The sequence below is a fragment of the Micropterus salmoides genome, unplaced genomic scaffold (genome assembly GCF_014851395.1).
Source record: "Micropterus salmoides isolate LMB-PRFRI ecotype aquatic unplaced genomic scaffold, ASM1485139v1 Ms_hic_scaffold_4, whole genome shotgun sequence".
Taxonomy (NCBI): Eukaryota; Metazoa; Chordata; class Actinopteri; order Centrarchiformes; family Centrarchidae; genus Micropterus; species Micropterus salmoides.
In genome coordinates, this window is record NW_024043372.1 from 6,110,873 (window position 1) to 6,137,326 (window position 26,454).

The 26,454-nt window shown below is 39.7% G+C and overlaps 1 protein-coding gene and 2 pseudogenes across 1 annotated transcript; 1 reads left to right on the plus strand and 2 right to left on the minus strand.

Annotated features, from left to right (window-relative positions):
• The first annotated feature begins 1,331 nt into the window (after positions 1-1,331).
• Positions 1,332-13,855, plus strand: pigu (phosphatidylinositol glycan anchor biosynthesis, class U). The gene is made up of 12 exons (XM_038696895.1): positions 1,332-1,495; positions 3,069-3,133; positions 4,230-4,289; positions 4,610-4,672; positions 5,123-5,232; positions 6,002-6,102; positions 6,435-6,532; positions 7,087-7,241; positions 7,473-7,616; positions 7,712-7,836; positions 9,013-9,155; positions 11,145-13,855. The coding sequence occupies exons 1-12, from the start codon at positions 1,366-1,368 to the stop codon at positions 11,256-11,258; spliced, it is 1,308 nt and encodes a 435-aa protein (XP_038552823.1). The 5' UTR covers positions 1,332-1,365; the 3' UTR covers positions 11,259-13,855.
• An 881-nt stretch (positions 13,856-14,736) lies between these two features.
• On the minus strand, positions 14,737-17,250 carry LOC119886264 (annotated as a pseudogene).
• A 6,361-nt stretch (positions 17,251-23,611) lies between these two features.
• On the minus strand, positions 23,612-25,023 carry LOC119886267 (annotated as a pseudogene).
• Between the last annotated feature and the right edge of the window lie 1,431 nt (positions 25,024-26,454).

Consider the following 26,454-nt stretch of genomic DNA (forward strand, 5'->3'; position numbering starts at 1 on the left):
TTTAATAGTCACTTAGTTTAAGGGTTTTATGGGCACTTATGTGTGGAATTTGTCAAAGATTTGGAGCAATATAAATTTGTTGGGTAAATTTTTAATGTGCAATTCCTTAACCTTATCTTATTTTTTTAAACTGCGGCCATGCTTTGTGTTGTCATCCCGGACAAATTTACCGATTCCCAACACCAATTGTAGATCTAAACATACAGCTGGAATTGAAGGATATGTCAAAGAAACTTCCAGAATGCAGCATAGTACAGAATTACTTTGATTTACATTTTTCAGACTCCATGTTTATATTCACAGATGGCTCCAAAGATCCTGATACAGGGCGTGCAGGTGCAGCAGTCTTTATCCCAGCAAGTGAGTCATATATCAAGAAAAGAATATCAGATCATGTCTCAGTGTATACCACAGAGTTGACTGCAATATTACTGGCCCTGCAGTGGATCGAAGAGAGGGAAACAAATAATACTGTTATTGCATCTTGTCTGCTCTAATGAGTATTAAATCTGGCAAATCATCATTTGGAGATACTATTTTCTCAATGACATATTCCTTATATTGTACAGGATGGAGCTAAAAGGATTATCCACATGCTTCCTTTGGGTTCCTGCTCATGTTGGTGTGGAGGGAAATGAGCAGGTGGATATTCTGGCCAAAGGAACACTCAAAATCAAACATGTAGACCTAAAAACCCCATTAACTAAAGATGAAGCTAAGACATTTATCAGGACCTATGCACAGTCAGTTTGGCAGGAGCATTGGGACAATAGTGAAACTGGAAGGCACCTATATAATGTCCAGAGACAGGTTGGTGCCGGAAGGATGGTGGGCTGGAAACGTAGGGAAGAAAATATAATCACTCGTCTGAGAATAGGACATACAGGTCTCAACCTTTCATTATATGAAATAGGTAAGCACCCAACTGGGAAATGTATATATTGTAACCAACTAGAAACGGTTGAACATGTTCAGTGTAAGAGATACACTATCAAGAGGAAACGCCTCTTTCAGTCATTACGGAAGGCAAAACATCATGATATCTCATTGACAGGTCTCTTGGGGAAAACAGCAGGCCAGATATATTATCATATAATTAAGTTTCTTAAAGAAACTGAGTTAGAAAAAAGAATTTAATTTATGTTTGTTTTTTTGTTTTGTTTTTGTTTTGTTTTTGTTTTTTTCATTTATTTCTTGCTTAATCTCTCGTTCCACACTCCAGTCCAGCTCCATTAAACCCTAAAAGAAGAAGAAGAAGAAGAAGAAGAAGAAGAAGAAGAAAGACAAATTTACCGTTTCCGTTGCAACAAAAGACGTCATTTCCCATCGTGCACCTCGCAGGGCGGACAGTGCTTCCTTGTCAAGATGGCGGCTCCCTTGACACTACTTTTAATTTTATCCGTTACTATCCGTGCAGCTCTTTACAGATCCAGCTTGGCGGACTTAATTGCGGAGCGAGTGGAGGTCGTGTCTCCGCTAACCGCCTGGAAAAGAGGTAAGCGAGGGTTTTAGCAGCTTTTTGGGGGGCCACATTTGTCCCTTAAACGCCGCTCCGGTTGCTTCCTCACTTCGGCGCTGTTCCCCGGTAATCGAGTTAACGTCAAACCGGTTTTATCTACAAAGAGCACGTCTTTTCGGTTCACATGTAGAAAGATCACTAACGCCACACGAAGGGGGAACGTTAGTGAAATGTATCGCTGAAGACCTAAATGTGTTTTGACTCGTATTTCCTTGTTATTTGTGATGGAGCTTCTTCATTGTGTTTGGCTCCTCTGGTGCAGCAACCAGCAAGAGGCTGAGATGAGAGGGAGTACATGCCTCAAGTACTTATACTACCCTCGAGTACTTACAGTTTGAGAGGGTTTATGCTGTCCCTACTGCATACTTATACTGCCTATATTAATCCAGCTCTAATGAAACTATTTTACATTTTACTGAGCTGCTGTCAAATGTTGAACACAATACCTTTTTCTTTTGATTATTTTTCCCTACTAGTTGTAGTTTAACCAACAGAAATTTTATATTTAAAAAGAAGAAGAAATAAAGAGGACACAGAGTAGAAAATAAAGTTAACTTTAACTAGAAAATAAAAAGGGGGGGAGGGGGGGGGGCATTGGTTGTCTTTCTAGGTTCCACACAAAACATTAATAACCAATACAGCAATTAAACATCCTACCACATCAAATTAACAAGAAAATATAGAACAAATACAACATAAGTGAAATGTTTTGGGGTATTAATGGGTTGTTGACAATTAAAACAAACTGCCTGTGGTCATAAAGATAATTAAGAGACAATCTGATGTTTTCTGTCAGTCTTAGCTGAGAGTTGGTTGATAATCAGTAAATATATCTATTGATCTAATAATGGTGATAGCTCAGACAAACAGAGGTGCAGAGAGGGGAGTGCTGGAGTCGCCACACGAGCAGCAGTTATGGCTGAACTGGGAAGAAGTGATAGTTGAGATTTGTTTTGGCATCAGGTGCTGTGAGTTTTTCTCTAGTAGTGATTAGAGATGCATGGACACGAGGTCAGTCTGTGTAAGAAGGTGACAAAGCAAACAGCAGCTTGTCGGACTGGATGAGCAGCAGCAAAGATGAATAAAATAAAAAGCTTTAAGCTTCCACATAATTCACCTTTTATTCACCTTTCTCTCCAATACTCGATAAACCTCTGTAAACGTCTTATCATAAAATTAACAATACAGATTTTTAGATAATTGTCCAGTTCTTTGAGAGAAATGTTCTTTAATTTCTGTATATAACAATAACATATGAAGCCTTTTCAGCTGCCCCATTTTTGAAGTGAAGGTGCGGCTGTTTGTTAAACCACACTGAGGTTTTTGTATGAAGGCATACACTGTCACACACACACACACAGACAACATAGTACATGAGGTAGAGAATGTGTGAATTACACAGAAACACAACAGCCCTTCATGAATTGTTCATTAGGGCAGCTGTAACAGGAAGTTGCATCTCTGCAGCTGATTGCAGTAAGAGAAGGGAAACAGCATGCGGGATAATAACTGTCTTTCTGTGACATGGTGTTTATTTGTTTGTTTGCAGTTGTTGAAGGTTTGGCTCTTCTTGACTTGGGAGTCTCACCGTACTCTGGAGATGTTTTCCATGAGGTGAGGTGAAAACGCATACAAACACGTGACGTGTATGACCAGCGGCTCAATTTCCTCTTAAAATCAATTTCTTCTTATCCCCGTCTTTTATTTTGTCAGGTTGATTTCCGTTCTGAAACTTATCTAAACAGTCCAGATGAGACGAGAGGGGAGTTAATAATAAAAATGTTGTTGGAGTCGCCTTCAATTGTTACCTTGTACTTAAAGCTGGAGCAACGAGCAAAAGACGGCTAGATTATGAAAGTATCCAGCTGGCAAAAAACCCCATCCCCTCCCTCCAAACCGCTCCCGGAAAACAAATTTTCATGACAGCCACAGATTCTGGTTTTTCTAAAACTGTTTGTGTCAGAGCATCTAATTCATTGATTGCTGCTGAGATGTAAAGACAAATTCTATAATATTTAAAAACATGCTTCTGAAATAAACTGCCTACCTCAGCTTTAATGAGCTTCAGCACTGAGTGTTGCCCCGTTGTGTTTTTTTTTATTTTTTTTTTCAGCCCTGGGTTTCACCTCTTAAAAGGTGCCTTTCAGACATTATTCAGGGTACTGAAAATACTATCACTGCATGTTTTTTGGATAAAAGTAAAATATATCAGTTTATATTCTTCTAGAAAGACGTCAGCCACAAATAAGGCAGTAAATTAAAGGTTCTTGGGGTAAAGATGCAAATACAACATTATCTATAATCTCGGTGAAGGAAACTAAACACTTAAAGTAGAGTTAGAGCATTAACAATACATCATGTTCACATAACTTCTTTTTTACTTTTTGTTATGCAAATATTATGCACAAACATGCAGATTTCAGACAGACAAACCCACTGTGCATCTGAGAACAAACATTTAAAGCCAGTGGCCGAGATGCTTGTTGCTTTTCTGTTGCGGTTGGTTGTTTGTAAGTCAAACAGAGGTAGTGCAATATCAAACAGCAGAGACGAGGATCTAAAAATGGTGTATACATGTGAATATACATGAAATGTGTATGAGCACACACAGGTACCACAAAAACACACTAATGTCTAGATAAATACGTTTTATTGTTCCAGCTGCATGCGTGTGTTCTGTGCTCTGATGTCCTTTTCTTTTTCCCTTCAGACTCCTCTCATCATTTACCTCTTTCACTTTGTGGTGGACTATGCAGAGATAACATTCATGGTGAGTAGAAAGACAAGAAACATCTATTTTGTCCTTTTTTTTTATTGGCAGTTTCATGCATTTATAAGCCAACAAACCTTTCTCTTAAACTGGAATTAAAGGACATGACAGCAGAATGAGATGGTAGTGCTTCGGATTTGCTCTGGTGCATATAACAGAGGATTTTCTGTAATGTGAGCCATGATGGGAAAGCTGCGCTCCCTCTGATAAGAAATGTCTGCCTCTAGTGATTTGAAAAGAAAATATATGGGTATTTTTGTTTGTTTATTTTGTTATATTTCAGCGGATCAGCTGCTCACTCTTTCTTTCTGTCTCGTTAGCTGGCAGATGTGATCACTGCTGTGGCTCTCTACATGGCTGTGAAGGACTACAACAAACAAGTGGTAAGAAAACAGCACTGTGTCTTCCCAAATACAGAAAAAAAAGAAATTCAAAAGAAAATATGTTGATATTTAAGGAAAATTAGGTATTTTTTAACCAGATACATCGGTTTCAAAGAAACCAGAATTTCCCTTAGGTAGGGTTGGGCCAAAACTGATTTATTGTCCCGAGTAGATGGATGATGTATTTATTATTATTATTGATTTCAAACATATCATAAGCCCTACCTATCTAACAAGAAATGTGTTACAACTCTCTATCTATCTATCTATCTATCTTTTTTTCTTGTTTCATTAATACATAGCCAGGTTATGATTGCTAAATTATATTATAGATAAGACATGTTAGTAAATTAAACTGATATTTTGTGTGTTATGTGGTGTTTTGTGTTTTCCTGTCCTTGTCGTAACATGACGTTAGTGACATTTGATGTGCTGTGGATGCTGTTTCAGTTCAGAAAGCAGAAATTTGCCTTGGAGGCAGACCGCTACCCCCTCGACTGTCTGGAGCTCATCAGAAGCCCCAAAGAAATGTACTACATCCCTCTGAAAGTTGCCATGTTGTAAGTGCCACACACCCACCAAGCATGTTTCACACAGCACTCTAATTGTACCAGGTTATCAGATATCACTTTTATATCAATTCTTGCTACGACTTGACGAGAGACGTGTCAGACTACTCGTTCAACCCTGACCGGTCAGCCAGGATGGTTTAGAGACAGACCTCCGAGATCAGAAATGTTACCAACCAAGGTGTCGCCCAAAACCATGTAGACGTTCAAATTTTCATGTCAGGTCATGTTAGTCTTTCTGCCGGGTCCTCGTTAGCCGTTCGGGATTGAAATGGATGTAATGACAAATTGTCGTGCCTGACATCTGTCAGATTGGATGAAAGATGAAACCTAATGACTTTAACGAACCTCTGACTTTTCCTTTAGCGCCACCAGCTGTTTAAAATAAAGAATTTAATTCAGTAGTTTTGTTTTTGACCAAATTTCTGCAGAACTAATAACATTCCTCAGCTGTACTTTGTGGTAACTGCTGATTAGTAAACATTATACATACCTGCTAAACATCAGCAGGTTCACTGTCAACATGCTACCTCTGTGTCTGGTCTTGTGTTCATAAGCTTGTGTCTTTGTTATTACGTAATATAAATATGAAACAAAGGCTGGTTAATGGTGGTGATTGAAAACTAAAAAGGTCATGAAGGAAATACCACAGTCTTCTAAAAAGTAGCTTCTTATAAAATCACTTAGTGGCCAATAGTATCTGAAGTATTCAGGGAGTTTTATTGTCACATCTCTTTTATTGTCTCTTCTTCTCTCACAGTTACCTGTTGAACCCGTTCACCATCCTGTCCTGCGTCGCCAAGTCAACCTGTGGTCTGAACAACACCGTCATCGCCCTCTTCATTCTCACTACAATAAAAGGTAACGTTTGAAATGCGTGATGTGATTTTTTTCTGCAGACTGTAGTTTTGGATCCATAACTCCCCGAGTGACACATTTTGTTATTCGATTAAGATTCTTCATTAAGAAATGTCACCTTCAGTTTCTTCTGCTTTTTGGCTGAAGGAAAGTCTCACAGTATAATTGCTTTATCTATAAAAGGAGCATTTTGAATTGCTTTAGCTGTCTGAAATATTGAAATGCAGTTTTGAGGTATTTTGTCAACGTTCTCCTCCAGAGCAACTTAAAATTACTGCGACAATAAAAACATGAAGTATTTGATGTATTTGAGTTATTCTATGTTTGTGTTGCAGGAAATGTCTTGCTGAGCGCCATATTTCTGTCCTTGGCCACATATCAGTCCATCTATCCTCTCACTCTGTGCGCTCCAGCGCTCCTGTATTTGATGCAGGTATGTTGTGTATGAATGGACACATGCATATTAAAAAGACATTTTCTTACAGCTTGTTTCACTATTTTATTTTGCCATCTTTTTTATTACTCTCTAACCATTGTTTTTTCTGTTCCTTCTTTAATTTCCTACTTTTAGCCTTTTTCTGCCTCATCATAATGTCTTCTTCGCCCTGCCTATAGACCAGGGGTGGCCAAACTACAGTTAATTTAAAAAAATAAACTATATCATGAGCTTATTTCTTATAAATTGCACCATAAATACATTGCAGATCCTGTTTTAAATGCTAGATGTCGCTGTCATTTTGAAAAACTACTTGATCTACAATGATGGATTTGTAGTTTATGAAAACATTTACTACAGTTAATTGAACATGGCTGAACCGAAAATACGGAAGTTGCTGAAAATGTCATGATTTGGCCCCTGACTTTTCACATTATATTATTTTATATTATATGGCCCTCAGTCAAAGGCCACCCCTGCTCTAAACCCGTCTCATCATGTTTCTCTGCCTTTTTGTAAATATTTGAGTAAAGTTTCTGGTTCTCCCCCAGCGTCAGTACATCCCGGTGAACTTTCGGCGTGCCAGCTTCTGGTGGTTCATCGCGCAGTACGCCTTCATGTACCTGGGCAGCCTGTTTGTGATCATCTGTCTCTCCTTTTTCCTGCTCGGCTCGTGGGACTACGTGCCGTCTGTCTACGGCTTCATGTGAGTGATGTACTGAAAGCTTGAGCCGAGCTGAAAGGTCTCATCTAAAGTAACAGAATGTAAAGTTGGGGAATGTTTGTTTAATGCACGACTAACCTGACAGAAGCTGAGATTGAAAGTCTGTTTTGGAAGTAAACGTACATTATTAATACAATCACAGCTACATACTAGCTTGAATAGGCCTTTATAGTGGATGGCTACAGTCCTTGTATCTGCTTTTCCTCCCTCCAGTCTCTCAGTACCAGACCTGACCCCAAACATCGGCCTCTTCTGGTATTTCTTCGCCGAGATGTTTGAACACTTTCGCCTCTTCTTCCTCTGCGTCTTCCAGATCAACGTTTTCTTCTACACCATCCCTCTGTCGGTCAAACTCAAGTAAGTCCTCTGCCTTACTCGCACGCCAACTGTCCTTCCAAGTTCATGCATTTAAGAGGCTAAATTCTCTGTAACAATATGCGTCTGTGTTACAGGGAGCATCCAGTGTTTCTGATCTTCATGCAGTTGGCTGTGATCTCCATCTTTAAGTCTTACCCCACGGTGGGAGACATTGCTCTCTACCTGGCCTTCCTTCCTGTCTGGAGTCACCTACACAGATGTGAGTATAAAACGAAGACTCCCAGTACTTTTGTTTGGTTTTACTACCTGGTTTTCACTTTATGCTACCTTTTTAGCATGTAACAAGTGATGTCTTGATCAAGTTCATTTGGCTCTGATCCTCACCCGAGTCCCTTTTTAATATTGAGTCTGATCCAAAACTGACCTAAACGTCACACCTGCTACAACCTGAAAGTGACATAAAATGGAACTCAATTCATCAAGAGATGTGCCAAACATTCTCAGTATAAATAAAAATATACATCGCTGCAGCAGACAGGCAGTGTTAATTGACACATTGAAGTAACAGCTGTAGCTACTAAATGCTGATTTAAAAAAACCTCTTAAATTGATAAGTTTAAATTATTAATATGAGGTTGAATAGGGTGAAAGTGATTCCTGAAACCGACGTGATGTGAACAGCTACAGAGAAGACATCTCACTCTGTTGATGTTGGAGTTGTGGGAACAACAGAAGCACAACCACAGAATCAGTGTTATTTAGTAACAGCTGATATGATCTGCCGCCAGCAACGTTTGTCATTTGAGCCAGCGAATGTGATCGTTAAGCTCTGGGTAAAAGTGAGAAGCTGTATTATCAGTTTTTAATCCGCTTTATTTTATCTGATATCGAGCCATTAAAATACGCCTGGATCGGCCAGCTGGTCCCTCTGATCACCTCGGGACATCTCAACATGTAACATGTCAAAGTAAAGTGGAGGTTATGACTTGCTGGTGGCCGTAGATGAAATAACTGAATTTGAATAAAGTAATTTAAGTCCATGAATTTATTTATATAGCACTAATTCATGACAGAAGTTACTTCAATGTACTTTTCATATAGAGCAGGTCTAGTCCGTAGAGATCCAACATGTCCTCAAGGGACTTTGAAGGTTTGTACCAAATTTCATGGCAGCAGTTGAGATATTATCACTCTGGACCAAAGAATCTGACCAACAGACTGATATTGTAACCCAGAAAGTTTTTAAACGAGATTTTTATTATCTGTTACATTTTCTGGTTTAACAAAATAATCATACAAGAACATGCAATAAATTAAACACAAAAAAATGCTAATATTATATACTATATACTATAATATGCAAGATATTTTATTAATATGGAGCAGAGGTGTCGAGGTAGAAACAATCCCTCTGCTGGTTTCTCTTCCTGTTCAGTCTTGAGGAACATCTTCCTGGTGTCCTGCGTCCTGCTGGCCTGTTCGGCTCTGTTCCCGGTTCTCTGGCACCTCTGGATCTACGCCGGCAGCGCCAACTCCAACTTCTACTACGCCATAACGCTGCTGTTCAACGTGGCACAGGTAGGACGGTCTGAACGAGCGGCGGGGGTTGGATTTGTTCATAGGCCCTTTCCATTGGAGACATTTTAACATGTCACAGTAGGAAAAACACACAGGTGAAAATAATAAAAGTTAACGAGACTGAAATCCATTCAGCTGCTTCAGTTTCAGGGTCCTGGCGGTGTTCATGCTGTCACACTGTCATGACTTACTAGGACATACACGGAGTCATCGTAAATGTTGTTATTATTATTATTATCACCTGTGCTTTTCCTACTGTTATAAGTCAAAATATCGATCCTGAGTTGTGTCCAAATGCTGTAATCTAAAGCCCAGTGTGTCACTTTGTGTTGAAAAGTGGTGGGAATATAATATATAATATGTAAGGGCTCAGATTAGGGGCATGATGATACAGTCACGAGACAACAACAAGATACGAAGATTTTTAAATCTATTTTGAATAAATATGAAATGTTAAAATATGAGCGGGGGGGTCTTTTTGAGCAATAAATGCTTAATTTCCTGCATTCTGGAGACATTTTCTGTTCCAGTTTAGAAACACAAAATTCTTAAAAATAAAATATATAACAGAATATATAATGCAGTAATCAGCAGCTTGTTTTTTTGGCTTAAGTTACTTTTTTTTTGCCCAATGCAACCAAATTTGTTTCTTCTATATTAACATTTCATTGCATGTTTTGTTATTGTGCAAATAAGCCTTTCTCAAAGCATTCTTTTTGTTTGTTGTTAGTTTTTCGGAACAATTTTTAACAAATGCTTTCATAATGTGGTGGGGACATGTCCCCAGCGTCCCCAGTGTAAATGACAGCAATGTCTAAAGCTCCATTAAGTTACTGATGCCTTTAACTGCAACAGGCATCCTTTCGGGCCACAAAGATTATTCCTTTTTAGAATAGAGACAATGTGTATGTTATTACTTTCCTTCTCATCATTGGTCATACACACTGGTGACAAGCTGCACCTTTCAGGTTGCACCACCCACGAACGCCGCCCATTCATACAGCCCATTGATACTCTCTGTAGGTAGGTCTCCTTTTCGTTCAGCGCGGAGTCAACTCTGAGTCCGCCCAGATTATGGAAGCAGGAAGTGCTGAAAGGTTTGTGTGTCTGGGAGCGTCGGTTGACTAAAGAGGAGAGCTGAGGAGAGTAAAACATCGTCGGAGCAACACGTTTAGATAGTTGAACCAGTTATAGTAAGGCCGTTAATCCCTTCCGTGTTCAGCTACTGCAACATTCCCGTACGTCGGCACCTTCTTCATCCGCAAATCAGCAATAACCTCCAAACAACCAGCCACCGAGAGTACTAAAACCGTCGCCATCAAACCGGTCCAGAATCCATTAACAGTCAGGCAGGTCATAAGTGCTGCAAACCTTTTTTCCCCCTGCCTTTTGTTTTTTTGAGCAGTGTGTTTTTTTTATGTTGGATGAACATTTTGTTTTTTGAGGAACACAGCAACCTTTTGTTAATTGTCAGAGTGTTTTTGCTTCTGAAGACACTTAAACTGAACCGTTTTTGAACTGAACTGAACTGCTTGTTGAATTGAAATGAAATGAACCCTGAGGGGAAATTTGAGTTATGTTTATTGATATGTTAATGCGCTTTTGTTAATACACGTCGCCTTTGTTGCATTTCATAATTGAGTTGTGGTTTTCATTATTGTTCACTGGTTGCATTCAACGTGAGGGTCCATAACAGTGCATATGTACCCTTTGTGATATTTGGTGGGTAAAATATATTATTCTGCATAAAATATCTAACGTGTCAGGAGAGAAACCTTACTGGGACCCCTAAAGAAAGTCCAGCTGTCACAATACAAATAACCAAATTTAGCGTAGGTCTCAGTAGATCAACAATAGTAAAAAAGAAAAAAAGTCGTCTTATAAAGTTTATTTATTTATATAAATTATTTATGAGTGAAATGACTCGAATCTCTCTTCTTAATCACATAGCGAGGAATTCATAATTTCCTGAAATTTATTTCCCCTCAGATTCTGCTGGTGTCTGATTATTTCTACGCTTTCCTGAGGCGGGAACACCACCTCAGCTATGGACTGTACCTGAAGAGGAAAGATGGCTCCGAGGCTACGCTAGTTCTCAAATAAAACACACACACACACACACCTGCATACACACTCATGCTCACATCACCTGGCCAGCAGCCTCTACCAGGAAAGAGAAACATTATCCTCACCGGGAACAAACACAAGCTGAGGAGGATAAAAGACTTTCAGAGCCACACTGGTCCTCAGACAGAACATTAGCGCACACACGCAGGATGTGTGTCTGGTACTGCGTCATATGCCGACTGCAAGTCACAACACTCAACATGACAGACACATGCAGAGATGGGATGAACAAATCTGACTCCTGCCATGTGACACAAAATATCCTCTTTTCACATTCTCCTCTGGAGCGCTCTTCTTTTGAAGCCTCACTCGACCTGGAACCTGCGCTGGCGAGGGTGGCTTTTATTTGTTGAAGCTGTCTTCCTCCTGACAGCCACACTGGAAACATTTTGTTTTGATCCTCTGTTTGTCCTGCAGCTCCGTCCTGCACCAACCCCTCAACCAGCTTTTTTTTTTTTTCTGGAAGGAAACGTCACTCTGCGGGGGCTTTTTATTTTAAGGCCTCTTTAAACACTCAAAAAATAATAGAAATGTGAGAGAGTCTCACTGGTTTAATAGTTCCTGATAATCCAGCTCTTGCGCACACACACATTTGTTGTGTTGTTTCATGTTTACATGATTACATTTGTTTAAAAACTGGGTTCCTTTTGTGGCAAGAAAAGGAAAACTATTTTAAGAATTTTGTCTGGAAGCATAAAAATGTTTCTCTCTCAGTCGCGCTTTTTCTCACCACTTTTTTTCCTGTTTGCCTTTCGCACTATTTTTCTTTTTTTTTTTTTTTACATTTTGCTCTTGTAATGAACAAATTGCAGATTAACTGTGTTGCATCTCATCACAGATGAAATACTAACCTCATTGTGGTACATAAAACGTAACACTACCTGGACCTGTGATAGCTTCAGCTGCCTGAAAACAGATATTTCTCAAAAAGGTTTGGATACTGATCACTAAGCCTCTGACAAAGACAACAGTGAATGTGTTTTAACATCTGAAGTGCTAAAGTTCAGGATCTGTGGGGAGCAGAAACATAATCTTTTTAGTTAAAGGGGACCTGAAGTGTCCGTGTGTTTTCTGCTTTTCAGAATTACAGCTTCATAATTTTTATTCTCCTAAAAAGTTTTCTATAATTAGCGGCCAAATGAACAGCTAAAGTTTAATATTTTCCTCTATTTCTGCATGCACGATCAAAGATAATATAATGAAGTTATTGTTAAATTTAACATGTAAAATGAATCATTCCCTACACAAGTCATAAAGTGTTTGCTCGTCAGTTCAGGATGTGAGGCGACTCTCATGTAAAGGACAAATTAAATACGATTATTTTAGATGTTAGAGTTAGATGAGACGATCGTTATCACACTCGTGTTTGCACGGCAAATCTGAAGCTACAGCCAGCAGCTGCTTCGCTTAGCTGCTTGCACAGATTAAACAAACAGGTAACATGTAAAGTTGTTAAATCAGCGAGCTTTTACAGATGCTAGGCGGCAGATTATCTATCAGGGTGGAATCAATCCTCTCATCAAACTCGATGTTATTCAAAGTAAATAACCGTAGTTCCCAAAATTTGTCAAATTTTAAATTGAATCTTTCCAATGTGACACAAATGCATCTTAAATCACAGCGTGTCCCAAATCCACCCTATAATACTATTTAAAAAAAATCAACATTTACCATTTTATACTAACAGGAAATTATACATTATGAGCAACTTCTCACTGCCAGTTAAACTTCATAAACAGAAAGCCAAAAATATCTCTTAAGATTTAATAATTGTTTTGTTCTCCCCTGGCTTTTTGGAGTTTTCTCACCACGATCTGCAGTTTATTTAGATTTCTCTAATCTTATATCTGTGAGCAGCTCCTCCATTTTCCCCTGTGGGAGAATAATGTCCATCAACAGCAGTCAAAAATCAACCGTTCCGCATGGAAACTTTTTAAAATGCTTAGTTTTGTCGCGTTTCCAGTGAGGACACGACATTCTCAAACCCTGTTTTGAATTAGTGTGGAATTGGGCTTGTCTTTTCATTTGATTACCTTTCTCCTTTATATGGAAAACCAAGACTGTGATGAAGAATTTCATAACAAAACATCACAAAACATGTCTGCCTGTAGAAGAAGCTACTGACGTTCAGCATCTTAAAGATCTTTGAAGGATTCAGTTCACAACCTTAAAATAAGCCTTAAAAGCCTCAGAAGTGTTGGGACAGCGATCTAAAGATTGTTCTTTTTTTAAATTCGTTTTACTTTATAATATAATATAAACTCCACAGATTAATGTTTTTGGTTTCTCTCGGCCTCCCTGTGAAAATAATGATCTAAGCAACAACAAGTTTCACGCAAAGAAAAGATCCACTGAAAGCATTTTAACAAAAGAGTTTATTATTGTAAACTTCACATGAAAAATAACTCTTACTGTCCACTAACATACAAACATGAACTGTTGAACACAAACACAGATACTTTAACGTCTGTCTTCAACGGCGGCCATGTTGATTCCAATGAGTGAAAAGTAATTTGTGATATTTATTTATTTGCTGCACTAAAAGCTTTGCTAAGAGATTTATTTTGTTTTTGTTTTATTTTTATTTCAAAAAAGGAGCTCTTCTGTTGTTTTGATACCGTGTGTGTGTATATGTGTGTGTGTGTATGTATGTATATATGTATGTATATATATATATATATATATATATATATATATATATATATATATATATATATATATATATAATTAATGATTTCTGTTTTGTTACAGATTAAAATGCAAGGTTTGAAAGGGGCGATTATATTTGATGAATGAGTGAACATGTCATAAATAACGATTATTAAAGTTGAGGTGTTGGTTTCACATGTCTGTTTTATGTTGTCAATACTGACAACACTGACTGAGTGTGTGAGGTCTTGAAAACGCATCATAATTTTTTTTTATGAGGACCTTGAAATGCAAGGTTTAAGTCTTTTTCTTTTTTTTAAACAGTGCTCAAAACCCACTAAACATTAGATGTTTTTTATTCTATTGATTAGCGGATGTTCTCTAGCGCCACTTAGGGGAGACTAAAGATTAAAAACACTAACTGAGAACCTTTAAAACCTTTAAACAGTAAAAAAACATGGATATTATGAGTTTTATGGTGGTCAGTTGTGAGTGTTAAAATTACTGGTTTAAACCACAGATTTATCACCGGTGGTGTAAAGAAAACTATATTTACTCAAGTACTGATCAAAAATGAGGGACTTCTACTTTATCAATTTGATCGGCTTTTGATGTAAATCAAGGGTAAGAAATTGGTCAATTTCAGATTCAGAGGGACGTTTGGGGAAATGGTTCTACAAAGTTTCTGATTTGAAGAAGCAGAAGAGATGGATATTAGGCAAATTATGTTCTGCTGAAATTAGAAGGGAGAGGAAACCCCATCGTACAAATCATTAACTGTTCGAGGCCTCTGATGGACCAGTTGTGAAAATGCAGGTTTAAAAATGACTGGGAGAAAAAGTGAAAGTTTAGGATTGGTATTTGGATCGAAGCTCTGTGTAAACTGTGCTGTGTAGTGTTTTCTGAAATTAAACCATTATTAATAGTATCAGTGACGACCAGCTTGTTTGTCAAAATAATAAAAAGAGTCAGTTTTAAATAACACAGTATCAATAACAATCAAAAGGGTAACCAAGTGAAATAATTTTACATATGAAAAAGTAGACAATAGAAACAAAAAAGTTAATTATCCACCAAAATTACAACAAAAAAACCCAATGAAAAATTTATATTTATAAATATATTTGGAATAATGGGACAGCATGAGAAGCAAGTGCAGCTAAACGGGTTAAATTCAGTGATGTCTCCCTTTAAAGAAATAAACATCATGAATATAATCATCCTCTTTATCTCTAACTGCTCTGTTTCATTGTCACACAGACCTTCAGAGGTGATATTTTTAGTTCATCCCCAGTGAAAATAAATGGAAACATCCTCTCAGTGAAAGTGTGTGTGAAGGTGTGTATGTGTGTGTTAGTATCAGGATCAGAGAACAACAGTTTTCCTCTGTTCCAGTCCAGATTCACTCTGATCCTCTGGGGCTTCTTCTGCACTCTGAGAACAGAAAGTGGACCTGGTAGTGAACGTGCGTAATAATTACCTTTATGCAACCCTATTGTCCATAATCCAGACTGGATGAGTCCCTTCCTCTGGACAGACTCTGCTAACACACCCAGTGACCAGACTACACTGTTTCCAACCTCGACATCCCAGCTGTGAGTCCCTGAGTTGAAGCCCTCAGAGCCCAGAACAGACGGGAATTTATCAAACCTCTCTGGATTGTCAGGAAGCTGCTGTCTCTCTCCTCGTCTCACACTGGTCAGATCTTCTGACAGGATGAGTGTTGGATAAACAGTCTTTGGATCCAGAATCACAGGAGTGTAGGAGACCATGTCCTTCATCTTGTTCCAGATGTTGAAGGTCAGGTTGCCCAGGTGTTTGGCCTGGTCTATCAGAGCTCCTGAGGGCAGCTGTGGATCATCCAGCAGGGGGCGCTGCTGGACTCTTTCCACTGCAGCCCTTGTAGCTGAGCAGGAATGAGACGTCTTCAGCTCTCAGCTCCTCCTCTGTGGCTCTGACTGTGTCTGAAAGAGCTGCTATCTCTCTGCTCAGAGCCTCCATCTTCTCCTTCATCATCTGACTCTTCTGCTCCTCTTCCTCCCTCAGTGCAGCCATCCTGGCCTCCTCTTCCTCATCTAGAAACTGGTGAAGCTTCTTAAACTGCTCCTTAATCTGCCTCTCTGTGTGTCGAGCCTGGACCTTAATGTGTTCTGCTGTTTGGTCAAACTTCACTTTAACTTGTTCACAAACCTTTAACTTCTCCTTTAAGGACTCCAGAGTTTCCTGAAGTTCCTTCTTGTGTTGTCGTGCAGCTTCATCGATGGGTCTGAATCTGTGGTTGCTGTGTTTTTCTGAATCTCTGCAGACGACACACACACTGGCTGCTGATGGTCCAGACAGAAGAGTTTGAGTTTCTCAGAGTGCAGACTGCAGAGAGCCTCTGAAGCTCTCTGATCTCTCTCCTGCAAGAAGTCCTCACACAGGTTCTTCAACACCAGGTTACAAGGTGGTTCTGCCTTTGAAGATCTCCTTTTACAAACTGGACACTCACGTGATTGTTGACTGTTTGTTTCTGTCTCCACCATCTCATCAGACAGTCTTTACAGAAGCTGTGGCTACATGACAGAAGAACAGGATCTCTGAAGACGTCATGACAGACCGGACAGCAGAGATCCTCCTCTGATTTGGAAGCCATTTTTTTCTCTGAGTGAAGCTGAAACCACAGAAAGTATAGGCTACAGTTAGTCATGACTCCCTTCCCTTCTCGTCTACTAACTTTCACCTTGCGTCATGTTTTTAGTCAGACTCACCTTCAGAGTGTGGAGCGTCAGCAGGTTGAAGCAGCAGTGTTGTAGTTTTCCACTTTTCTCTCCTGTAGCTGGACTCACTCAGAAGAAGTTGTTTTTCAGTCTGTTCGTCTCTTTAGTGGGGAAGGAGAAAAAAACTGTTTCCTGGTTTGTCTCTGATCAGGTGAGGGGTGGACCTTTTTCAGACCTCCTCTGCTGAATGCTCATGTCGTTTAACCTGTAAAACAGGGTTGTGTTTCAGGGCAAACTATCGATAGATTGCTGAAAATGTAGACTGCTGATGTTCAGCATGCTGTTGCCGAAGTACAGGACTTGACTGGATGTACTGCACAGAGTATTTTCTTGTTTTATGAAGAGAAACAGCAGAGAAAGATTTCATTTTTAAATCACCATCATCACATAAAATCTGAACCAAAACTGTGACGTCCACCTTAAAACAGAGATGTCCACCTTAAATAGAACAACTCCTCCTCTGACAAATATAATATGAGAGTGGTATTGCTTCAAGGTAACATAAGCATAAAAGCATCTTCCAGCAATTAACCATTCCTCCTCTCCACCAGCCTTTCCTCAGTTTAGCTGCTCCATACTGGGCCCAGATAACTGAAATGTCTGCATCCAGCGCACAGTTTGAGTTTTATCAGATAAAATGTCCACACATTCTGCTCTTACATTATACTGAGTTGAATATTTGCTCTTTTGTTTGTACTTTTGCACAAGTAAAAGCTGCTTTACACACTAAAAGGCTATTTAAATTATTTTTTTTGTGTTTTGAGGTGTCAGTACACTACAGCGGTTCCTTGTAGGAAGGTGCATCTAAATAAGAATCAAATAGAATCTGACTAATAAAGGAACAACAACCAAACAAAAGAGCTCTGATGCTAGCAAGACTATCAAGATTTATGTTAGCAAAATGTATTCAGGCAGAACGACGTGTAAAGTATATGATGGACAGGTTTCTGACAGAGAAGAAAAAACAGGTTGTCATCAAGCAAACATGTCACTCACTTCAGTCTGTAGCCTTGTAACATTTACACTATGTGGACAAAAGTACTGGGACACCTACGCACAACTTTTATAACATCCCATTCTAAATCCATAGGCCTTAATATGGAGTTGGTCCCCACTTTGCAGCTATAAATGAATGAATGATTATTATAACAGCTTCCACTCTAGGAAAGCTTTTGAATGTGCTTCGGGACAGAGACTGCAGTCGTGTTAGAGGAAAGTTCTGCTTGTAAAAACTGAACTTTGCGAGAGTGAAGATAAACATTACAGTTTTACATCAGTCCACACCCATAAAAGTTCAACAGCTAACACAAAGTCATATCAGATCTGTTAGAGGACAAACCCTCCATTCAGAATCTGTTTTAATGGCCAGGTATGAGTACACACTTGAGGAATTTGACTACAGTCTTACATTGCTCTCAGTGTACATACACAGAACAAGCATAGATGAAAAGCGCTCAGCAATACACACATAGGCCTATTGAAATACTACATTTGTGTATTGAGTATAATGCAATGAGACGCTGGATTAAATATTTTTGTGCAGGTGTTATTATGTACATGAGGCAGGTGGATGTGTGAGATATACAGTTTATACAATTTGACCAGCTACTGAATTACAAAAATGATGAATAAATAGTAAAGAGTTTACTGGTGAATTAGATGTCAGAGTCACAAGGTTATTGCACAGGGATTGTTCCTGACACTGTGTGTCTGGAGTTTATCCAGTGATGGCTTGTGGGTAGAAACGCTTCCTGTGTCTGATTGTGTGTTGGATCTGTCGTGATTCATCAACTACTAAAGAAGTCTCAACACTTACTGAGACTTGAAAGAACTCTATTTGTTTTTCTGACTCTTAATATATAAATCTATAACCAGCATGTGATAATGGAGATAATAAGCAACTGTGATACCTGGATCCAGGCAGTATTTATACATATTATATAAAATACATATTTGAAATACAAAATAGTATTTTTTAATTGTAATTGTATTTTGGCTTCATATTTCGTATCAGAATACTTTAGTTTTTATATTTTGTAGTTTAAAAATACTGTAAAAAGCAAATTCTGTGTAAAGTCTACTTGATGATGTCATAAAAACACTGCATTTGATTGGTGCCTACTCAGTAATTTGACCAGACTTGTTGAGATCAGAACAGAAAACTGATCCAGACCTAAAGAAGAAGATCAAAGGTGAGAAACGTGTAGGTTGCCAGCTTTCCATCCTGATAAGTTTTGTTGTTCGTTTTAGTAGCCTAGGCTAAATCATTAACCAGTTCACAAAATTTTCTAAACAACAATTTGACCCAACAAGCAGCCCTTACCGTAAATGTTAGCTTACTACTTCTTATGTTAAGATTTCACATATCATCATATATCAACAATCTGACACTGAACATCAGGAGAACCAAGGAGCTCATCATGTTCAGACAGGGGCCAACAGTGCATCAGCCACTCTTGATTGAAGGAGTGGAGGTGGAGAGGATCACTAGCTTTAACTACCCATGGGCCAACATCAGCGAGGACCTCAAGTGGACTGTGAATGCCACTGCGCTGGTTAAGAAGGCCCAACAGACTCCACTTTTCTCTCCTGTAGCTGAACTCACTCAGTGAAATTTCTTAATTTGGTTTGAAGGTGAATCTGATCGTCTGTGGGCCTTTTCAATTTCCCAAATTTCTGCCTCTTCGATCATCCACTCCTCGCGGTGCATCTTAGTCCCTCCCACCCGAGATGTGAGCTTGAGGAGTCCAGGAGGAGAGAGAAGTCGAGGAAACAGGCATTTAAAGAAATGAGATGTCCTTTCCGCGAAGCTCATTTTAAATATGACCTGTTGCACGGCTGCATCACCTGTCCGCTGTTTGAGCTTTGATCTCTGTCAGAGCAGCAGCTTTTGGCACTAAAGGCTACAGATCATTACTTCACAATCCAGAAACATGTCTGTCAGCATTTTAACACGTAGAAACATCTCGAGGTTCCAATAAACATTATAGCATCTGTTGAAAACAATCACAGATTATAGCAGGCTGATCATTCACCAGGCAAAGCGCTTTTTGTCTGAAAACAGGAGTTAATTTCAGCCCTCAGCTTGATGAGATGAACGTTTCATCATCAGTCCCTTTACAAAATGACACATTTATCTCATGTAGACCCAATTACTGCTGTCATCACAGGATTTTATCACATCTCCACCGGTCCTTGTAGCTTTTCATGTCATTTCTTTATTGTGTGTTATATTGATGTAGCCTACAATGAGTGTTATCTTTAACGATTTGCTTTGATGATTAGAGGAGGCTGCTGTCAGTTATTTAAACTTTTCCATCCATGCAGTAATGACACAGCAAATATCGTGGGACAAAACAAAAAACCTGCAGTAATAAACTTGACAGGACAGACAGAGAAGACCTTTTTTTGTGTGTGAGACCTTCTGGATGTGCGGAAGAACACAGAACATGAATCAACATCGGGAGATTTGTAATTATTCATTTATGTTGCTGTGGCTTGTGCGTAAATAGGCCTACGCACAGTGTCACTGGGGAGGTGCTTCATCCAGCCGCAATTTAATGTTCATTTTTACAAACCTGCTGCCCATCCACACATCATATTCAACAATACAACATCAGTGATATAAAAATTAAATGACACTTAGAACAGCACTTTGTGAGGTGCTACACAAATGGTGAAGGGCCAAAAGTTTGATCGCGCATTTGATTATTTTTAATAGGCTTAACTGATAAAACTTATGAATACATAAACACTGTAGAGTCCAGCTCCGACTATGGGTTGGTCCAGGTGTGTGTCACGCCTATTTTAAACGTCACAGCGGCTGAAAAGACTTTTGCGGTGTCACAAGATGTCACGCGGTAATACCAAATTATCTGCGAAATATCAGTCAATACAACAAATTAGACATTACTCCTGCAATGCAGCACATGGTTTAGGGTGGGGGCGGGAGGGAAAGAAGTAGACCTATGCCTAAGGGAAAGGAAACAGGAAAAATCAAAATAAAACCAGTGATTCGCAAGAGGCAGATGGAGGGAGAGATCAGCAGGTAAAGGTAATGAGAAGAAGCAGCAGCCGGTCCGAAGAGTATGAAGTGATCTTTAAGTTGAAGTAAGGGCAGTTTGGGTGTAGATCTCTCAATCCAATTAGGCTATATCTGGGGAATTGAAGGAAGAGTTGGGCGACGTCTAGAGTGCAAGAATCTTGGCTGATGGGAAGCTGCTTATATTTTGCAAGTGTTCGGCTCAGTTGAACAGGGCTGTTTCACTGGATGCGATAGGAAAGAGGCAGGTGGAAGGATTTGTTCCAGGGAGCAAGGCTGGTTTGAAAGGGGTGATTGATGGGGTATCTCCATGGCTGAGTTGGTAAGGGGCATAAAGGAGGCGAGGGTTGATGAGGCCACCCGAAATAAAGTGTTTTGTGATGGAGCTAAGCGGGAATCATCGACCGTGGTGGTAACTTTTCAGGAAAGAGCCCTCCCAGAAGTGCCTCCATACAGATGGCCACCTTTGAGGTGCTTTAAATGTCAGAGGTATGGCCATATTGCAGCTGCTCGTAGACAAAGTAGAAGATGTGGGAAATGTTGAGGTGAACAGGAGATTTCTGAGTGTAAGGAGAAGGTGGTAAGGGGTGGTTCATGCGGTGGCATACTGCTGGAAATGGTGAATGTGAGCAATGTAAGCAGGCTATGAGGGTGCAACAATATAGGGAGACTTACAAAGGGGTGTCTTATGCTGAGGCTGTCAAAAAGGTTGCAACAAGCGGTGAGGTGGGGGACATAAGGAGGAGAGAAGGGGAACGCCCTCCGCTAGCCTGTGTAACAGAAGATTCAGTGGTGGTGAGTAAGATGGAATTCCTGGCTTTCATTGTGGAAGTAATGTGTGACATGAAGCAGACTAAGAAAAATTCAGATGTTGTAAGAAGTGTGGTGAAGGCCCTCCATAGATATGTGTTCTCAACAGACAGAAGGGGAAGGAATAATGGAAACCAAATGAAAGATGATGATGAGGTTGATATTTAGTCTATTAATGTTTTGCATCCTGCAGTGGAATGCCAGAATTTTGGTAGCTGTTGGACAGGAATTAAAGAAGTTTGTGGATGGTCTCAAAGAAAAACCACAGCTAATATGCATACAGGAGATTCCTTAAACCGACTCTAGATTTTGTGATACCAGGTTACATTTAGGACGGAAATACATCTGGAGGAGGGTGTGCAATTTTTTAAAAAAAAAGGTGTTCCGTATAGGCAAGTAAATATAACCTCAGGACTTGTCTACCTGTCTACGGCTAGAAATAGATAATTTAGATGAAATAATGAATCAGGTGAGACCTCCAGTGGTGTGAAATATAAAAATCTACTCAAGTAAAAAGTAGCTAATTATTTAATATCTTATTTATACTTATCATAGGTCTACTTATTTAATGAACTCTCTTAGGATTTGATAAGAGCAAAAGTCGGTAGCGTTAGGCTTTATCCAGCCAGAGGGAACGATCACCGACCATCCGCAGCGCACCGAGCCGCTCCACGACCTCCTCTCTTTGGCCCTGTCCACTCCCTCTCGCTGCACACGGTTGGTGATCGTTCCCTCTGGCTGAATGAAGTCCGACGCTCCTGTTTTACACATGACCCATGTGCTACTGCAAATGGGAACTCTCTGCAGCCAGAGTCAAAGTCAGTCCTGTCTTTGAGCCCTGCACAAATCTGATTTGTTTATTTATTTTTACTCAGTAATGGCTGTGATTTTAAATTTCAAACAAACAAACGAAAGTACTGATAGATTACTGACTCTGTTGCAATAAAACCACACTAAAAATTGCTGGGTTAAAAGTGACCCAGTGTGGGATCAATATAGCCAACGCAACAGTGGATTACAAAGGTTGTTCTGATCCAATAACCCAGCAGTGATGTAAAAACAAAACCAATACTGGGTCAAAACACCCCACTGGTACAGAGTCAAGTTAACACAGTATTGCGTTGATTCATGAATGCCTTTATTCAAATGAAGGAGACTTCAGCAGTGAACACATATCAAACATGTCCATTTCCAGTAAAAGGAAATGTTTGTCAGTTTGCACAGTAAGTCTTTTATAAAGATGAAGATATAAAGTGTCAGAAGACCAACCCAGATTTTTGGACCAAAAAACTATCGTGTCCAGAACATGTAAATGATCAACTGCAGATTGAATGTGTTTTGTTAAGCACCTTGCTTTGCAGAAAGAGGTTCCTAATAGCCTTTAAGAGATACAGTGGGGGCAGAGACTAAATTATTCTGCAAACTATAAATATGTACTACTTTGATTAAAATCAAAATGTAAGAAATTGGTCAATTTAGGATTGTTTTTGTGCAAAGTTCCTGGATTGAAAAAGCAGAATAAGTGGATATTAGGAAAATTCTGTTCAGCTGACATTAGATGGGAGAGAAAACTCCATTATTCAAATCTTCAAGGCAACTGATGGACCAATTGTGAAAATGCAGTTCTGAACAGGACTGGGAGAATAAGTGAATGTTTAGGATCGGTGTTTGGATTGAAGCTCTGTGTAAACTGTAGTGTTTTCTGAAGTGAAGCCAAATATTAATAGTAATAGTGACAACTGAGTTGTTGGAGATTTAGGAGGCTGACAGGAAGCTGGGAGCAAATAACAAAATGCAATCAGCTTTGTAAAGACAGCAAAATATTATTTATATATATCATTTCAAATGTCACAGTTAAAAGACCCAAACCTTGCGATCAGAAATCGAGTGAAATAATTTCTAGTAAAGGTTCAGCCAACTAAAAAACAATAAAAAGTGAAAGAAAAATAATTTAACTGAAAGAACAACAAACAGCAACAATATTTTCAATTAATGAGACAACATGAGGAGCAGATGCAGCTTAACAGGTTAAATTCTGTGACTTTTCCCCTTTAAGAAATAAACATCATGAATATAATCATCATCTTTATCTCTAACTGCTCTGTTTCACTGTCACACAGATCTTCAGTGGTGATATCTTCAGTTCATCTGCAGCGTCAATGTAAGGAAACATCCTCTCAGTGAAAGTGTGTGTGAAGGTGTGTATGTGTGTGTTAGTATCAGGATCAGAGAACGACAGCTCTCCTCTGTTCCAGTCCAGATTCACTCTGATCCTCTGGGGCTTCTTCTGCACTCTGAGATCAGTGGATGGACCTGGTCGTGACCGTGCTGAGTATTTACCTCCACAGAACCGTATTCCCCAAAATGCAGATTGTATGTCTCCCATCCTCTGGACAGACCCTGTTAACACACCCAAGCCCCAGCCTGCACTGTCTCCAACCTCGACATCCCAGCTGTGAGTCCCTGAGTTGAAGCCCTCAGAGCCCAGAACAGAGCAGTAAAAATTAAACCTCTCTGGATTGTCAGGAAGCTGCTGTCTCTCTCCTCGTCTCACACTGGTCAGATCTTCAGACAGGATGAGTTCTGGATAAACAGTGTTTGGATCCAGAATCAGAGGAGTGTAGGAGACCACGTCCTTCATCTTGTTCCAGATGTTGAAGGTCAGGTTGCCCAGGTGTTTGGCCTGGTCTATCAGAGCTCCTGAGGGCAGCTGTGGATCATCCAGCAGGGGGCGCTGCTGGACTCTTTCCACTGCAGCTTTGTAGCTGAGCAGGAATGAGACGTCTTCAGCTCTCAGCTCCTCCTCTGTGGCTCTGACTGTGTCTGAAAGAGCTGCTATCTCTCTGCTCAGAGCCTCCATCTTCTCCTTCATCATCTGACTCTTCTGCTCCTCTTCCTCCCTCAGTGCAGCCATCCTGGCCTCCTCTTCCTCATCTAGAAACTGGTGAAGCTTCTTAAACTGCTCCTTAATCTGCCTCCCTGTGTGTGGGCCTGGACCTTAATGTGTTCTGCTGTTTGGTCACATTCATCTTTCAGGAGTTCAGAAACATCCAACTTCCACTTTAAGGGCTCCAGAGTTTCCTGAAGTTCCTTCTTGTGTTGTTGTGCAGCTTCATCGATGGGTCTGAATCTGTGGTTGCTGTGTTTTTCTGAATCTCTGCAGATGAGACACACTGGCTGCTGATGGTCCAGACAGAAGAGTTTGAGTTTTTCAGAGTGCAGACTGCAGAGATCCTCTGAAGCTCTCTGATCTCTCTCCAACAAGAAGGCCTCACACAGGTTCTTTATCACCAGACTAACAGGTGGTTCTGCCTTTGAAGATCTCCTTTTACAAACTGGACACTCTGGTGTTTGTTTCTGTCTCCACCATCTCCTCAGACAGCCTTTACAGAAGCTGTGGCTACATGACAGAACAACAGGATATCTAAAAACGTCATGACAGACCGGACAGCAGAGATCCTCCTCTGATCTGGAAGCCATTTTGTCTCTGAGTGAAGCAGAAAACACAGACAGTCCAATCAGTCATTGCTCCCCTCCCTCTTCGTCTTCTAACTTTCACCTTGCGTCATATTTTTAGTCAGACTCACCTTCAGTGTGTGGAGCGTCAGCAGGTTGAAGCAGCAGTGTTGTAGTTTTCCCCTTTTCTCTCCTGTAGCTGAACTCACTCAGAGGAAGTTGTTAATTTGATCTAAAGGTGATTCTGATGTCTGTTTTTTTGTCTCTTTAATGATGAAGGAGAACAGTCTGTTCCTGGTTTGTCTCTGATCAGTCAGGTGAGGGGTGGCGCTTTGTCAGAGTCCTCTGTTGAATGCTGTCGCTTCACATGTAACACAGGGGTGTGTTTCAGTCTAAAGTACTGATTCATTGCTGAAAATGTAGACTGATAGTGTGCAGCAGGCTGTTGCCTGAGTACAGTATTTGCTTTTTTGTTTATGCTTTTGCACAGGTAAAAGTCTAAGTTCTCCCTAAACTAATCAGAGGCTTTCAGTTAAGTTAACATGTTGTCACTAGTTTCCACAATGCTATTTACACTAAAACAAGAAAAGGAAATTGTTTTAGAACCACTGGTGAATTGTGTGACTTTTTAAACCACTCCATGTCTGCGCTGTTGTCCTGTTGCTAAATTATAGATAAAACCTTTAAATTAGCTGACTCTTGTTTGTTGCACGTCATGGAAATTATGTTCCTTGTTAGGGGTTGAGCAAATAATTGAGTTACAACCAACCGTTGTCTTTGAATACTTTATTTAACAAAAGACAATAAACAGAGAAGCACTACAACACAAATCAGCTGGACCAGAGGTTCTTTTCTCCTACAGTCACTAACGTCTGGCCTCGAGCAAAGGGATGCATAATCATTTACACAGTCTAGGTTTCTATGTTTTGTTGAACAGAGATCCTCTCTCAGCCTTGAATGAACATTCAAGGAGAGGAGAGAAACAACAAGAGGGGGGAAAACACCAAAACAATCTCACAGCTCTGACCTAAACCCTAGTAAATGTGGACCTACTAACATAAGGAGAAGAAGGAAAGGTTAAGGATAAAAAACATTACCTTAAGCCATAACGATAATGGTAATAATAATAATATTAAAGGATCATACATAAAAGATTAAATGTAAGAGTACACAATCCATATGCTTCGGGACAGATACTGCAGTTGTGTTAGAAGAAAGGTCTGCTTGGAAAAACTGAACTGTGAGAGTGAAGATAAACATTACAGTTTTATATCAGTCCACACCACACCACACTGTTAGAGGGCAAACCCACAGAATCAGTTTTAATAGCCAGGTATGTGTACACACACGAGGACTTTCAGTTTTACATTGCTCAACAATGTACATACACAAAACAAGCATAAATGAAAAGAAATCAGTAACAACAGCAAAAAATAAGACACAGACTATACAGTGT

Bases quoted from the DNA above. Each gene is read 5' to 3' on its own strand.
- pigu (XM_038696895.1), top strand. From the start codon at position 1,366: ATGGCGGCTCCCTTGACACTACTTTTAATTTTATCCGTTACTATCCGT. The intron at 1,496-3,068 runs GTAAGCGAGGGT...GTTTGTTTGCAG, and splicing joins GCTAACCGCCTGGAAAAGAG to TTGTTGAAGGTTTGGCTCTT. The intron at 7,617-7,711 runs GTAAGTCCTCTG...TCTGTGTTACAG, and splicing joins CCTCTGTCGGTCAAACTCAA to GGAGCATCCAGTGTTTCTGA.